Source organism: Grampus griseus (genome assembly GCF_964374135.1).
Source record: "Grampus griseus genome assembly, chromosome: 17".
Classification (NCBI taxonomy): Eukaryota; Metazoa; Chordata; class Mammalia; order Artiodactyla; family Delphinidae; genus Grampus; species Grampus griseus.
The window spans coordinates 66,302,356-66,319,102 of record NC_139011.1 but is presented as its reverse complement, the minus strand read 5'-3'; the positions used below and the strand labels follow the sequence as shown (position 1 = coordinate 66,319,102).

The following is a 16,747-nucleotide window of genomic DNA, read 5'->3' as shown; positions in this document are numbered from 1 at the left end:
AAATTTAAAAACCCTAATAAGCACGACAATGTTGTGGGATACAAGATCATTATGCAAAAAGCAACTGTGTTTCTACACACTGGCAATGAACAATCCAGAAATGAAATTAAGAAGACAATTCTATTTACAACAGCATTGAAAAGAATAAAATATTTAGGAATAAATTTAATGAAGAAGTGCAAGACTTACACACTGATAACTATAAAGTTTAATTGAAAGAAATTAAAGAAGACCCTAAAAGATGGAAGGATGTCTATGTTCATACTCCCCAAAGCAATCTACAGATTCAAGATAATCCATATCAAAGGCCAGCTGGCTTTTCTGCAGGAATTGACAAGCTGATCCTAAAATTCGCATGGAAATGTAAGGCACCCAGAATAACCAAAACGTGAAAAAAATAAAAATGGTAGACTCACATTTCCTGATTTCAAAACTTACTACAAAGTTATAGTAATCAAGACAAGGGCATAAGAACAGACATACAGATGAAGAGACTAGAATAGAGAGTCCAGAAATATTAAATTCTTACTTTTATGATCAACTGATTTTCAACAAGAGTATCAAGACAATTCAATAAAGATTAGTCTTTCCAACAAATGGTGCAGGGACAACTGGATATCAACACGCAAAACAATGAGTGTACAATGGTGCACTTTGGAAAACAGTTTAGCAGTTCCCACCAGATGTTAAATATACAGCTATCATATGACCCAGCAATTCCACTTCTAGTTATATATCCCAAACAGCAAAAAACAGGCGTTCAAACAAAAACTTGCTCGTGAATGTTAACAGCATCATTCACGGTAGCCAAAAAAGCGGAAACAACCCAACTGTCAGTCAACTTACGGATAAACAAAACATAGTATATACATACGCTAGTATATTATTTGGCCATAAAGAGGAATGAAGTATCGGTACATGCTACGACATGTATGAATCTTAAAAATATGCTATGTGAAAGAAACAGCTGCAAAAGATCACATACTGTATGATTCCACTGATAGGAAATATCCAGAAAAGGCTAATCTACAGAGACAGAAAACAGGTAAGAGGCTGGCAGGGGAACGGAGGGAATGGAAAATGACTGCTAATGGTGAATATACTTAAGAACCACTGAAACGTGCACTTTAAAGGGTGAACTTATGGTGTGTGAATTATATTCCAATAAAGCAGTTATTAAAAAATATTACTGAGAGAAATTAAAGATAATGTAGATAAGTGGGAGGTATATATCATGTTCATGGGTTGATATACTCAATTCTCCCTCAGCTGATCTACAGATTCAATGTAATATCAATCTAATGCCCCAGTGAAGCTATTTGTGTATGTGAAAACTGACCAAGATGCAGTAAAATTTATATGACATGCAAAGGGTCAAGAGTTGCTGATACAAGCCTGAATAAGGATAGGACTGGAAAACATAAACTACCAGCTATAAAGACTTATAAGGAGCAAACCACAGTTGATATATATTTTAAAATGGAACTCCTTGTGTTACAGTTCCAACTATGAACACTCGAAGTTGAAAAAAATTACTCCACTGTCGATGCATTTTCAATCAAAAGCCAGAAGGAGAAAAGAGGTGAGATGCAGACTCAAAGATGAAGGATCAAACAATCAGAAGTTATTAAAAAAAAAGGTGTTCCACTTGGGACTAAAGGGCAGATGGGAAGGGGCTGAAAAAAGGTTTTTTTTAAAAAATATGAGTAAGATGCTTGAAAGTACAATCACTCTCGAGGTTAGTTATTCACTAAAACTGCCCATGTCCACATTGGTCTATAGTGGCTCAAAGTCATCAAGTCTGGAAAACTTGTCAGAGAGAACTCAGCGGACAGCTTTTGAGGAGAATAACTGACCAACAAACTGTAGGATGGGGGAAATGATTTTGTTTCTAATTTTGCTAATAAGTAGAATAAACTTTCCTTTATAAGATTTTAAGTCTTAACAAGATTATAAATAAAACCCCAAAACATTAAAAAAAAAAAGTTTCCTACTTCAAGGTTTTCATTGCTTACTGAATACAAACCTGTTCCTTTTCTAGAAGACCTGCCTTTAGTCACTGTTGGTTTCTTCTTCACAGTTGGTGCCTGAAAAGTAGAATGTTCTCTCCACCTCCGTAGCTGAAAATTAATGAACTTCCACATCATGAATGCTTGGGTAATGCAAATAGATGCCAGAACAGCAATTCTGAGAATATAAAGGAATAAACAGAGAATCAGAGCGCACCCCAACAATGCCATTGAATAAAGTAGTCCATCCTGCTTTGACAGGATTAACTTAGTGCTAAATTCCCACTAAGTTGACAAGATTATGTTAATGAATAATTATCCTGCTAATGATTAATCCCAGAAGTTAAATAAACGCTTTAGTACTTCAGTTTGGACATGAAATCGTTAACAGGTATGAAATCAAATCGAATGAATATTTACCCTAACCCCTGTATTTATCCCTTTATTTTTAGATGATTCATATTGTAAACTGATAATACATACTATATAGTAGTGCAAAGTGAGAAAAATTTTAAATCAACTCTACCTAACAGCCAACACGTTGAAGTTTCCAGTACTGAAATCCAGCTTCTGATTCTCTGCTCTTGCAAGGCCAAAGCCAACAGTGAGTACCGAAAGAATTAAAGTCAGAAGTCTTCCCAACACAAACAGAACTGCCCACAGAGAAAATCTGAGAAAAATGTCACAAGTCAGATTCGCAGAATTGCAAACATAAGAAAAGATCCTAGTAGTAATCAGATTCCTGTTAAGCATTTCTTATTGTTCTGCAAAAAGGATTCTGAAATAGAATGTTAGGGAAATGCTTCATATTATATCACATTCTTGAAGATATATAACATATCAGCATTATTTCAGGTTCTAGAAGTCCAGTAAAGAAATGTTCGATATTTTTTGTTTAGCTGATCTTTTTTTTTGTGTGTGTAACAACTATTAATGATTCTCGGAACTACTGGTATATAGAACAATTTTGGAAAATGCTGGATAAAACAAAAGCCGTGTACTCAATTCTCATGAGAGTCCCAGTTTTACTTTTTTTTTTTTTGTTAAAGGCCTCACACTCTTTACAAGTCATATCACTTCAATTCTGTTCCAGTTCAATTTTTCCCATCAAAGTATTTTAATATCTTTAAGGCTCTATAATCTATTATTTCAATTTCTTCTGAAAGTTCATTCTTCCTCATTCTTCCTTCTCCAAAAGAAAAACGTGCACTTAAACAAGATAGGAGAAGTTATATCAGAAAAGTAAACCCTCAACCCTCAAAATTACAAGTTCCAATACAGTATCTCTCTAGCTAAGAACGATTCTATTTTAGAGAACAAAATACCAACATCAACAGCTAAACAGGGTCATTTTATTTAAAGCTGCTACTAACAGGTTATAAAAAACAATATAATCGCCAATAGCATGGTCCTTGGCAACATAGGCACTGACTTTAATTACACAAGAAATAGAACGGCTCAACAACTTACCCTTTCTGATACTTTTCATCACTAAAATAAAACAGGCGGGAAATGTGGAAAAGAAACTCAACAAAATAGTGCAGCACCAAAAGAACAAGTCCTAGATGATTCAAGCTGTTAAAAAAACACATTTAAAATGAAAAGATTAATTATGAATTACGACAGATTAGCATACGATCTGCCCAGTCCATATACACACTCAAGAAAAATCCCAACTCACTTCAAAAGATAAGCTCCAGCAATGTGAAAGAGGTAAAGACCAATGTAGACGAGCTGACGAGGAATATCTTCCTGTAGACAGAAAATTGCACAGTAGATTAAAACATGGGGAAGCAGTTCTGTTCTTAGGAGCAGTGTGGCAGAGTGAAAATGCACTGTCACAGAGGAAGACTTGAAGGCCACTCTGCCCCGCACCCTTCCTGAATGCTCACCCCAATTAGCCGCAGTTCTTTAACCTCTCCTGGCTTCAGCTACTCATCTAAATGTGAGTAACAGCTGGGTTTGCCTGAATCAGATGAACTCCAAAGCCCTTTCAGTACTGAGTGGTTCTTTTCATAATAAACATTTATTAAATGACACAATATTAATAACCATAATGTCCTTGTACTATTAAAATTGCTATGTTTATACCAGTAGAGGTGCTTTTATTTACCTAAATAGTATTCACATTTTTTAGCTCATGCTTTTAGTCCCTTTCATTTCATTGTCAGTCAAGTCATTAAAATCGAAGGTTAAAATTTATCTTCTCACTTAGGATACCATCTATTTGTATATTCTTTCTCCTCTTAATAACCTGTAAGCCAGGTATCCAGATTTTACTTTTGCTTCTCTTTTTTTCTTCCATAATCCCTAGTGACCTGGTTATCTTCGAAACAGTGGTTTTCAAAGACATAAGTCAAGTGAATCATGAAATCGATGTAGGGGGTCACCCTAACATGTTCTGAAATATGAAATAGAATAAAAAATGCTGGAGTGTATAGCTCATTGCATTGTTTCATGAAAATTTTAATCCAGATTTTACACACACACACACACACACACACACACAGAATTATGATATAAACTCTAGTTTTTCATCTTGGGTTGCAGTAAAAAATGTTTGCAAGATATGAACAGTGATAGGCCCAATAAACACTTGTTAATTTATGAAATGCCTCTACCTCTCATTTCTGCTCTCTCTTTTTTTGGCAGTTTACCACATATATTGATACATATATGTCTCTATTAGCCTGTCAAATATATATTACAAGGCTCTATTAGCCTGGTTAGTACTTTTCATGTACTGCAGCTCTAATTAAAATGACTAAAATGGTGGTTGATGTTGGCAGACTGAGCTGCATTCATCTGGAACCTCACTAGACTCATCTCTGGCATATAATAGAGTTGAGCACAGGTCTCTATTGGTCTTCTCTTTGCCATCTACATTTCAAGTAGGGAGTTACTTGACCAAATCTTCTGAGAAAGAGTAGAGTTTACAAGTATAGTTTTGAAACTAAAAACTCTTTTCTAGTAAGAATGCTACAAAGATCAAGTGTTAGAAAGGTAGAACATACAACAGTTGACTAGAACTATACAGAGTCCTACACTTTGGGTCTCTCAGGGAAAACTCCCAAGACATAATACCAAGTTTACAGTGGAGTTTCCAACTGGAGAGAGAAGTATCTCTGAAAGTAGGCTGTCTGAAGATTCTCTCCACATAATTTTCAAACTTCCGATGAACTAATTCTCCTTACCAAAGGAGAGGGGGAGAAAGGTGTCGAGACAACATGGTGAAGTTCAACCACAAGAAAGCCTCTTCGTTCTCTTATAGTCATTTCAGACCAGCTCAGCTGTAGGGTTATAACTGCAATATGATATGCTATGTGGTGTGTATATCACTGGCACTGCACAAAATGATTTTAGATAGTATACAAGAAAACAAACTTTCATTATAATTTTAAATAAAACATTGTAAGTTGCAGCAAGGTGGCATATAAGTGACTACGTATGGGAAATACTGCCATATTCCTTCCTTCAGATGTGTTAAACAATGCTCCAAATTTCTGAGGGGAAAACAACACTAGGGGGACCCCCAATACTTATAATAAAAGCTTTTTTGTTTTTTAATTGCTGATTGAACACTGAACTCATTTTACTACATAACAGCTTGTGTAAATCGATGTAAAAAACTAATTTGCTGGAATAACTGCTGGAAAAACCAGAGCAGTGTAACTGCTTGGGAGGATTAAAAAAAAAGATTTTTTTTAAGAAGAAACACAAATAAGTTTTAAAAATACGCCATTTAGCAGAGAACATAAGATGCCTATCTTTTCTCCTCTCTGACAAAAAACACTATTATGAATTACAAACACACTACATTTCAAAAAGCCATTCCATTTCTTTTATATTTCTTGTCCTTAAATCTCAACCTAATTGAGGCAAGGTTGTGCTTGCCATTAGGTAAAGAAAAATCCAGAGCTTCTTCCCTAAATTCAGGTTCAACTTTGCATTTCAGCCCTGCCTTTCTGATAGCAGACCAGATGAGTCAATACTGGAAAGTAAACTACCATCACAGCTTCCATCTTCACAACCATCAAATGCCTAGCAAGGGCTTTTACAATAGTCTCTTCAACTTTCAAAAGGACGGAGTATTAAGAATCCTTTTTCTAAGTAACAGCAACGTCCGCCTTATACAAACTGACCAGTGTCTCTACAGCAATGTTTGCATACTCAAAGCCTAACCAGAGACAGCGTGTCAAAATAAACGAGTGACAGGGAAGAGCCCACAAGAAGTGGTGGACAACGTGAGCTAAAGGCATTCCCACAGTAACAATACAAAGGTAATGTGCATGATGTAGCGTGACTTTTAAAATGACAAATTTAATCTAGATTTCACTTAGAAAATGGCTGCTTTCAGCAGTCCTGTTCTAGGCCAGACTCCTCTGACATTCTTCAATCCTCATGGGGTTACAGCCCCTCTGGGGCTTACATGTCTATGGCCAACAAAAAAGACCTTGCCCAGCAGCAGGGTCTCTGGGGCCTACACGTTTCCCTGGGGCTCAGGGAGAACAGAGAAGGCTGGGTGAAATGTTGGCACATATCAGTTCACTGGCCACGTTACATTTCAATTAGGGAGTCAGTAAGTCATCCACGGGCAGTTCATCACTGTTCTAGAATCTAGAGTCTAGATGAATATAAACATGGCTGAGAAAAGGCGATTTTGGTTTTTCAAGACATTTTCACACATCATTCTATGATTTTGTTACCAGGAGCCAGAAATGAGGTTTTGTGTATTTGTTTGTTTAAAGATTAGCAAACTTTTTTTATACTTGAATGAAAAAGATATATAATGAAACTGAATTATTAGAAAAGCATTGCCAAGTTCGTATCGATCTTTAATGCTAACATTCAAGTAGTTTATATAAGGATGATGTCATAGAGTGATGACTTAAAATTCTGATAGCTTCATTTTTCATGGAAAATCTAATAAACGTAGTACACTTAAATCAAAACAAATTCTAAAATTATAAATAACTTCAGGTGACATTTTCAGCTGTTATTCCAACATGTTTTTATTAAAAAGGTCAGCCATATACTTTAGTAAACTTCTGTTTTTTAAAGAAAATGCTTTTCTTAACTACACTGTACTGAAAAATTAAATTTAAACTGAATATCGCATATATGCCCAAATATAAGGCAAAGATTTGCCCCTAAACAACAGATGGAGCTGTCTCATGTGTAAATTTTTTCAAAGCTCTCATACTACAGGGATCTGTATCAATTACTTTATTCTGAACAACAAATAAATGTTTGGGTAAGATACACAGCCTGAGAAACCTCAATCAATGTCACTTCTAAATGCTTAGAGAGGTCTAGTGGAGGAATAAGTAAGACAGAGGTAATGATGTACTCTGGAAAAACGGACTTAGATGAGTCAAAGAGCAGCTTGAGTGATGAAGGACGGATGTTAACCACAAAGTTGAAGGGTGGACATAACCCTCATGAAGTAGGAGAAAGCATTTTTCTAATTTATTATACTTTATATGATATACAATTATATGTATGGATAATTAAACCAAATAAACTGATATTAGAAATAAAACATTTGGCTATTTCATCCACACTTCCCTGAAACTTCATATATTCAAGTTGGCTAAAAAATTACATTTTGAATCCTCTTATGGGCAAAAAGAGAGGACTATTTGTATTGAAACATACATATTACATGTGGTTATAATATCCTTCTTAAAAGAAACTGAGTTATTTGTGCCTAACACACATCTTGAACTGCTACTGTGTTCCTTTCTTCATTTCTCTGTAGGATCGGTTCAAAACAATCACTGTACTAGTTTTTTCCAGTAAAGAGTTCTTCCAAAACCAATTTTTATAGAGTAAATTTTAAGAAACTGTTTAACACATATGCAGCTGTTACTTTCAAATTATGTTAATTACTTGCAACAGTTACTTTCGACTGTCATATGTAGGTGTTAAAAATAGTTTCAGTTAAATTCTAAGTTATGCAAATTATTCCATAAAAATTAAGATTGCATTTCTGGAGAAATGCCATCTGGCAGGAATTGATAAGAAAAGAGCCTTGAGAATGAAAATGAACAATTACTTTGAAATGTCCCTCTCTACTTACATGGTCAACGAACAAGATATAGACATATGAATTAATAATGAAACCCAGAGGTATTATGTCCACAGGTATAAAAAGTACACGAAGAAAGCTTTAAATATTGGAACCATGGTACTAAGACATCAAGGAACTATGAAAGTCTCAGCAGTGCTTTGCAGAACCTTCTGTAATGATGGACATGTTCTCTATCTCTGATCCAAGATGGCAGACCGTGAAGCCACGTGTGGTGAATGGGCACTTGTAATCGGGCTAGTGTGACCAAGAAAGTGAATTTTGTTTTTGCTTAGTTAATTTAAATGTGGCTTGTGGGTACTAATTTGGACAGTGCAGCTATGGGACACGTATGGTTCACAGTAGGTGCTTACTGAATATGGAAGCGTTATTGGAAACTGTGAGCCTAAGAATTTTACCTTAAGACAGTTCTAAGTCAAAGGTTTTATGCACCTTCATCCTAATCCTTACAATCAACTAGAAAAACATTGTACTTTACACGGCCTAATTTAGAAACACGGTGGTGTTTTCTAATTGTGGCAGACAACAACGTCAATGATGACAGACACACAGGACACGAAAAGTCACAGACACAACACAATAATAAATCAAGTGCCTATACTCATGAATTAACTATTCAGAGTATGTATAGAAATAAGTGTTTGTGGCTTTTGAGAAGGCAGAGGAAAGATGGTTGCTGGATGGACTGGTTGCTCTGCTATTTTGGAAAGCTTCTCAAAGTAAGGGGATTTTAACAACAGTGTTTTAAACATGGAAAAATGTGAAATACATACAACAAACAGACAGTATAACGAATTCCCAGGTACCTATCGCCCAACTTTCTGGTTGTTAACTCATGATCAGACTTCTTTTATCCACAGCCCCACCCACGTATCAGTTCATATATAGGAATATTTAAACAATCTCTCCCCGCAAAAAAGAGAACAAAAGTGCTTGATTAATTTATCAGAGGGAAACGGTATTCCAGAAAAAAGAACTGGTGTGTTGGGATTATAAAATTAGAGAATGTCAGTGTGAATGAGGCATAAGGAGAGAGTGGAAGAAAAAGGGACCAGGGGAGGGGGCAGAGACAGGAGAAACCCTTAGAGCACAGGTGAGCAGCTTTATTTTAGTTTAAAGCAACAGGGAGCTAGTAGAGTTTTTAGAGGAGAAAGAGTTAAATAAAGGAAATAAAGTTTACTTTGTGACATCACAGAAGCCTGACTTCAGAAGTACTGAGGGTAAAACTACACAGGAGGCTACTGTAGTGCTCCAGTGGTTTACTCATTGTTCAAACAAAACAAACAAACATCTTTCCCACCTATTTCACCAGGAAAAAATTCAAGGTGAATATTTAACTATGGTTTACTTTTCTCAATTTCTCAAAAATTCCCAAAGAATTTTTCTTTGGGACTTACACACAGTACAATTTAGTTGTACAATAATCTAATTAATCCTTTTGGTCTCGCTTGTGAAACTGCTAAGAATATCAGTAACACAAAACTAACATTACATTGCAAAATTTGTTTAAATTATTTTAAATTACCACTAACATAATTTTAAAATGAGAAACTAACATGTCAAATGTAAAATCCCCCTCTAAGTTAAAATGACTGAAGGTTTCTTCAATAAATACTTAAGGATACTTAGTGGAAAGGAGAGAGGTGAGAGAATAGTAGGGGGAGAGTTGAGGTGAGAGGGAGGTTAGAGACATGAGGAAATAATTTTAAAAAGACTTCCAAAAAAGGCAAAAAAAGGCAAAAGACAATTTTTAAAATTATAAAACCCCTGCTTACTTTTTTGGTTTTCTGGAAGTAGAGTTCAGGAAAAGCATGAAACCAGTATGCCAACTGTGATATGTAGAAAAACTTCATTTGAAATCTGTACCAACACAAGAAAGTAAAAAATACTTTTAAAGCATACCATTTTTAAAGAATAAAGTACAAACAAACACTGGAAATCAGGATGTACTAAGTAGCTACCTTTGTGTTATCACTTCAGGTCCCCTCACGATACTCCATGTACCGTACTCTCCAACAGCCACTTCCCCCGGCCCCCCGGCCCCCCAGCATCAGTCAGCTCCTCTGGATTAAACAGCAGAAGCAGAGACATGATCTGCAGAACACTGTGAACATGCAAGCGAGCTGCGAGGAAACAGAGGCCCTTGTCTATTAGTTACTTAATACTGAAGAGTATGCCTGTCAGCTACTGAAGACATACGGACCATGACTCTAAGGGAATCAAATCACAGATCGGTAAGGTTTCGTCAAAAGGCAAGTGGGAAGGGCAAACAAGATGGATAGAAAAGTGAAGGTGCATAGATTAACCAGCACCTGAAACCAGGATAATCCCAATTTCAAACAATCCCTGGATTTTTTCTTAGGGAAATACGGTAACTCTACCAGGTTGAGACACTGAGAGCCCCCAATAAATGGAGGCAAACCAGGATTCCAGAGGAGAATAAGGCACTGACGGACTCCCCAGGAGACATATCAGATTCAGTCTAGAGTCCAGTCCCCTCCTCACATCACACCCATCCAGATCTTCTGCTTTCTCTCTGCTCTCCCTCCCCTCTCCTCCAGAGGTCTAAAGCAGAAAACACAAAGCCAATCTGAATAATTCCAGGGGGGTGGGGAGGGGGGGGGAAGATACAGTCCCACATAAATATGATGTTTATATCTCCAGTTTACAAAAGTGCATTGAATTAACAATTTTTAAAAGTCAGAGTGGCTCAGCAGAGTATGGTAACATTGCAGGGTCATGTTATTCCCTTCCTACTTTTTCACCAGTCCTCATATCACAACACATTTATTGACTACTTTCTACCTGATAAGCACCTACAGCCTGGCACAGCAAAGGATATAAAAAGAGACAGCTCTTCTTGCTGTCAAGGTACATATAGCCTTGGTGGGCATGGGCACAATTCAAGACTTACATAAATGAGACAATTACAGGACAGTCAAGACAATGTATAGATAAACATAAAATATTGCACACCAAAATGACAAATTCAGGAAAGCAGAAGCCAATATAGGCTAAAGGAGCAAGGAAAATATGGAATAGATGTTCTAGAGCTGGGCTTGAAGAATGAATAACTTAGCTGGCTGACTTTGCAACCCCTGAGCTTCTTACAGCACTGTACAGAAACCTTGGGGGCCATAAAAATAAAAAAGAAACAGTCCGTACCCTCAAGCTTATAGTGTAAGAGAGTAAGAAATGGAAGGAGTGAAAAGAGACTGGAGCAAAGAAAAGGAGCAAAAGAATGTAGAAGATGGAGCAGTGACGAGAAGGGTTAGGAAAAAGAAAGGGAAGACAGAGGACTAAATTAGGATTACTGTTAAAAATCAGTTTTCTCAAGGTAACAAACATGCTGAAAAGATTATATACATGAAAAAAAGCACACAGGAATTTTTTGTCCTTATGGCAGTGAGACTGCCAAAGACATACCTATTGTACGAATTTCCCTAAGGTCCTAAAGAGAATAACAAGAACAAATCCTGCTTAAAAGTGACATGACGATGGTCCTTAACTAAGAAAAACCTGCTGAAAATGACTTACGTCATCAGGTTATGGGGATAAGCTCTCCACAAGATAGTTGGGTCTGAGATATAGTTTTCCTAAGAGAGAAGATACAAAAATTAGCTTAATGAGCATGGAAACGTCTTAGAAAATAAGACAGTATTTTCATTCCTTGCACATTTACATCTCTCCACCTCAAGTTCCATTGAAGTCCAACCTTTTAGATGTTTTAGTTATTTTCCATTCAGTCGAACTGCTTACTTTAGTGAAATGAAAATCAATATGAGTGACTTGAAGTCAAATAAGACATAATTCCTGGCTTTTGAAATTCCTTCAATCCAGTAGAGTAAAAAAGACACATATGCAAACAAACATAACACAACCAAAAAACAGTGATGGCGCATAACAGAGTTACAACAGCCACTGGAGGGATGAATGTTGTCCTGGGTAACCAAGCAAAGGGCTCAGAAAGAGGTGGCACCTGACAGGAGACAGAAGATCAAGGTGTTGCCAAGTTTTACAGGGTTATGTCCACATAATTACCACGTCTTCTTCTTAGATAACCAGATCTATTTAGTGAGAATTATTGCATATGTATATTAAAAAAAATCCTGAAGCAACTAATCCTTAATATTTTCCCACGGAAGTTTAACACCTTCACGTTTTTTAAAAAATGTGTAAGATAGAACTTTTGTACATCAACAATAAAATTTTTTTTTAATGTATAAGAAAGATTTTAAGCTGAACTTTAATGTATCTGTAAAGTATCATTAAAGCAGCAGTTTACAAAGGAACAAGCACTGGACTGAAAGGCTGAGTTTTAGTCTATGTCGAACCATAAATGTCATATACCCTGGAAAATCCACTTTACCTATTTATTCATCTCTAAAATAGCAATTAAAAAAAAATACTGTGTCCTGACAAACTCAAAACTATGTAAACTCTGGGGTTCATATAAACTTAAAGGACTGATATTACTAATATTAGATACTCTCTTCCCCCTCATTAGTTAGAATGGTACACTTAAAGGTTTAGATAACCTTAATAAAAAGTTAATCAATATTTTAATTTGCTCAGAAAATACCTGGACTGTTTTTAAAGAACGAAATGACTGGAAACACTACAACTCATGTAACCCAGTGAAAGTATCACTGATAACTTACCCTTTTTGCTAATACAGAGATACCTGCAAATGACTACAAGATATGAAGACAACACTCAGATCGACTAAAAATGAGTAAGGCTTTCTGAAACATTAAACATAGTTGGCAATTTTTGCTGTATAAAAACTAACTAAAAGAGAAGCTTACTGATGAAACTTGATTTATACTAGTTCAAGAGCAGAACTCCTAATCTTAGATAAGAACAACAAGAGACAAGGAATTTTTCTAAGGTTCAGGGTTTGCTTATGAGCATTAAAAATAGGACATCAATTTCTGTTCTGGGTATATAATTAAATACTTTTGAGAGATAAGAATTTCAGCACAGTACATACTTACAGATATGAGAATGAATGTGCCCCAAACACAAGAAAATAGGTAGAATGCACTCAGCTGACCAGATTCATTAAACTTGCTGTGTTTCGTTTTGGAAAAGTGCATTCGCCTGTTAATTTTCTAAAAATAAAAACAATCGTTAATAATTAAGATTATAAAATATATTTAATATGACTATCATAGTATGGAGAGCTAGTATTTTACAAAGTATAGATTTCTAAGATTGCATACTTACATCCAACACATATTCTTGAATTATGGCATGAATAATTATCGCCACTAGCATGTAGAAGAAAACTGTAGCCAAATCTTTGATACCATAGTAATAAAGGAACGCTGATTCAGTAGCTTGTTCTTCTGAAGGTCAAAAAGGACAGGACACACATACACAAAAATATACATAAGATTATAAAAATAGCACTTAAGTACAACATAGTTATGGAAACAAACAAGAGAAGACTAACCTAATAAATAAGTTTACAGAAACATCATGGTAATTTGCTTTTGGACACCTTCAGTCTTAGGAACAATGAAAACTGAGGAGACTATCTAGAAGTCTAAAGCTTCAGAAATTATTTACAAAGACTTGACACATGTTAGTTACAGCCATTAAAGACCAGAGAACAGGGAAGGGGAGGTCACATTAAGATCCTTGGGGACTGTAAAATTGATATTACCCCAGGGATAGGGGTTAGATTATACTTAGGTTGTATTAAAGTTATACTTAGCACATTTGCCTGTCTTTTCAAAGAACTTTTGAAACTTTCTGCTTTCTAGCTCTACTTTCAAACTAGACACCACATTTATGATTCTGCTGGAAAAGCTGACTTAACTTTGATTTGATTTAGTTTTGAATTCTAAGCAGGAGAGAGAGGCAACTGCTACAATTGTTTTCAATCTTTAAAATTGCTAAGATTTTTTCAGAACGAGACTTAATCAAATACTTGTGAATTGATAAAAGAGCTTTGTTTTTTTCTGGCATACTCAAATTTCAAAACAACTTTGTGGTTCTGAGTACTGTGATATCTAAGTTACTACATCAAATATTTACAAAATGATATAACTGAACAAAAACCCAACTCCATGTTGTATAATTGATCTTACATTCTAAATAGAGAGACTCCGGGCTCACGGCAAGTTTACCACCTGAGTATGGTAATATTTTGTTAACTGAATACCCCACTCCTCACCCATGCTAGTTAATTTTTTTTTTTTTTTTTTTGCGGTACGCGGGCCTCTCACTGTTGTGGCCTCTCCCGCTGCGGAGCACAGGCTCCGGACGCGCAGGCTCAACGGCCATGGCTCACGGGCCCAGCCGCTCCGCGGCATGTGGGATCTTCCCGGACCGGGGCACGAACCCGTGTCCCTTGAATCGGCAGGCGGACTCTCAACCACTGCGTCACCAGGGAAGCCCCATGCTAGTTAATTATGTTACTGTATTCAACTACAATCAACTTCCAGTAACAACTTGATTTTCACATAGCATCATTCAGAAAAACTTTTCAAAATAAAACCTGAAAGTGTAGTTTGGATGTTATTACCAGATACTTATTGACATTCTCTCTAATCAAATAACTGATAGGACGGTAGAGCACAACCAAAAAGTGAAAAATAAAATGGGCTTAAGCGGGTTGTTATTACGGGTCCAAAATAGAACCCATACAAGTCAGAAAAACGGAACCTGAACATTGGGCCTTTAGAAACCTTGACTGAACAAAGACACTTCAGACAAATGTAAAATATCTATTCTTAGGATTTTCTTATGAAAAGATCAGAGGGAAGAGAAGGCAAAAAAAAAAAAAAGTTCTTCATTGGAATTTTAAGCCCATTTACAAAAATACACAATAAACATTAAACACATAAAAACTGATTTTCATACAATATATAGGGTGAAGTCAACCAAAAACATCAGCTTTTGCATTACAAAATCATCAAAATAATATTCAGTCTAATCACGAATGAGACCTGTGAAAATAATGAAGAACCTAGTATTCATGGAGATTTCCAAGTCTGTCCTACTGAACTCTTCTACTAACCAGAAAATTCCAAAAGAAAACTACCTACCTGTTGCAGGGAGGGTAACATTGTACTGAAGAGTAACAAAAATTATAGAAGCTTTTGCTGTTATCTAGAAAGAAAAAAAAAGATCAAGTCAATTTGTGACCCTCTCCCAAGTAGCAAATCGGGGGGAAAAACACTCCAAGTTCTGTCCCCACATCTAAGAACCAAGGGCACCCTAGTTCCAGCTGCACCCTGACAGGCACGACTGGGCTTCCCGATCACCAAGGGGTTGATCTTGAAAGAACATAATTCGCCAGTGTAGTCTGAAGTTTAGATGGGATTGTGTAATTCACTCCTAACTTTAAGATTTCAAAAGAGATACTGCAGTTCCAGTAAATAGTGTTTTGACAAATAATGTTTCTCTACTCTAGACCTGTACAATGAACACAAAATTTCCATCAAGAAAAATTTTAAATGTAAATTAATGAAAGAAAAGGAAGCACAGTTACCATGACAAAAGGTAGATCAAAGGTAGGATCTGTGGTGTGTGTTAATCTCCCACACACCTGGCATGGTTACATGGTCGATAAATATTTAACTGACCTGACTACTAGTAAAAGCAAAGTGGTCAGAACAGAAAAATGGAAGGCTTACTCAATATTTATAGGCACCAGGCACTGTGCTAGACAAGAAAGGATAACAAAGGAATGGTATAATCCTGATGACTAGCAACTCAGTCCAGTCTGGAGGACAGGTAAACAGATTGCTATAATACCACAGAATCAATGCCAATGTGAACTGAGGATAAACAACCAAAGCATTTTTTTTGTTTTTGTTTTCCTCCTGGGGTGAGGAATGAGGCATGCTCTGGAAAGGCTTCGCAGGGGATGTGGTGCAGAAGCCGTCTCCTGTTGGAAAAGAAAAGTTCCCTAGGCTCACGCAGTGGGACCAAGAGGGCAGCACAGGTAGGAGAAACAGAAGCACAAAGGTCAAGGAGCGGTAAACAGGAGGTCAGGCTCGGGCACTCATCAGGAAGGGGTAGAAAGGCCTAGAAAAGTTACCAAGTGCTAGAAAGGACCTAGTTTGCTGAGCTTAGTAGTTTAGATTTTATTTTTGCCAGACCAGACAGTTTTGGGGAGGGGGAAGTTATTCGTGCTTTTCAGAAAGATCGCTGACTGGGGTGCAGTGCTCCTCTCAAGCCCCCTCGGGGCCGCGCTCCACCCCGCAGTCAGTATCCCCTCCCGGTCATGTTAACGCCGCTCCCCACACCCATCCTCCCTCCACCCGCGCCCCAAAGGACCTTCACCGATTCCCATTCTCTCCAGGATAAGAACAAACTCTGCGGTCTGACCCCTGCTTCTCCAGCCCCTGTCCGGCCACTTCTGCCCCATCCCTTGCCTCCTGCACTCCTCCCCCCATAGCTCCATGCACCCGCAGTGTTATCTAAAACACTGCTGGAAAACTTCTCCACTTCAGATCTCAGGTCAACTACACCCTTTCAAGGAAGCCTTCCCCGTCTCTTAGGGCAGGTCATTTCCTTTGTTAGATTACCTCAGAGACCTGTGTTCCTTTCTTACAAAACGTATACTCTTGGCGTGATTGTGTTAATCACTGCTGTCTCACCCATTAGACAGCCAGTAGTCTCCATAAGA

At 36.9% G+C, this 16,747-nt stretch overlaps 1 protein-coding gene across 1 annotated transcript in view; it reads right to left on the bottom strand.

The window, feature by feature from the left end:
• The window catches only part of TRAM1 (translocation associated membrane protein 1), a 29,041-nt gene that overhangs the window by 5,595 nt on the left and 6,699 nt on the right, over positions 1-16,747 (bottom strand). The window contains exons 2-10 of the mRNA XM_082674862.1: positions 15,159-15,222; positions 13,330-13,451; positions 13,098-13,214; positions 11,638-11,696; positions 9,876-9,960; positions 3,691-3,761; positions 3,480-3,584; positions 2,536-2,679; positions 2,027-2,187 (exon numbers count right to left, since the gene is read on the bottom strand). Of these exons, the coding sequence (XP_082530988.1) occupies positions 2,027-2,187; positions 2,536-2,679; positions 3,480-3,584; positions 3,691-3,761; positions 9,876-9,960; positions 11,638-11,696; positions 13,098-13,214; positions 13,330-13,451; positions 15,159-15,222 (928 nt within the window). The remainder of the gene's footprint in view (positions 1-2,026; positions 2,188-2,535; positions 2,680-3,479; positions 3,585-3,690; positions 3,762-9,875; positions 9,961-11,637; positions 11,697-13,097; positions 13,215-13,329; positions 13,452-15,158; positions 15,223-16,747) is intronic.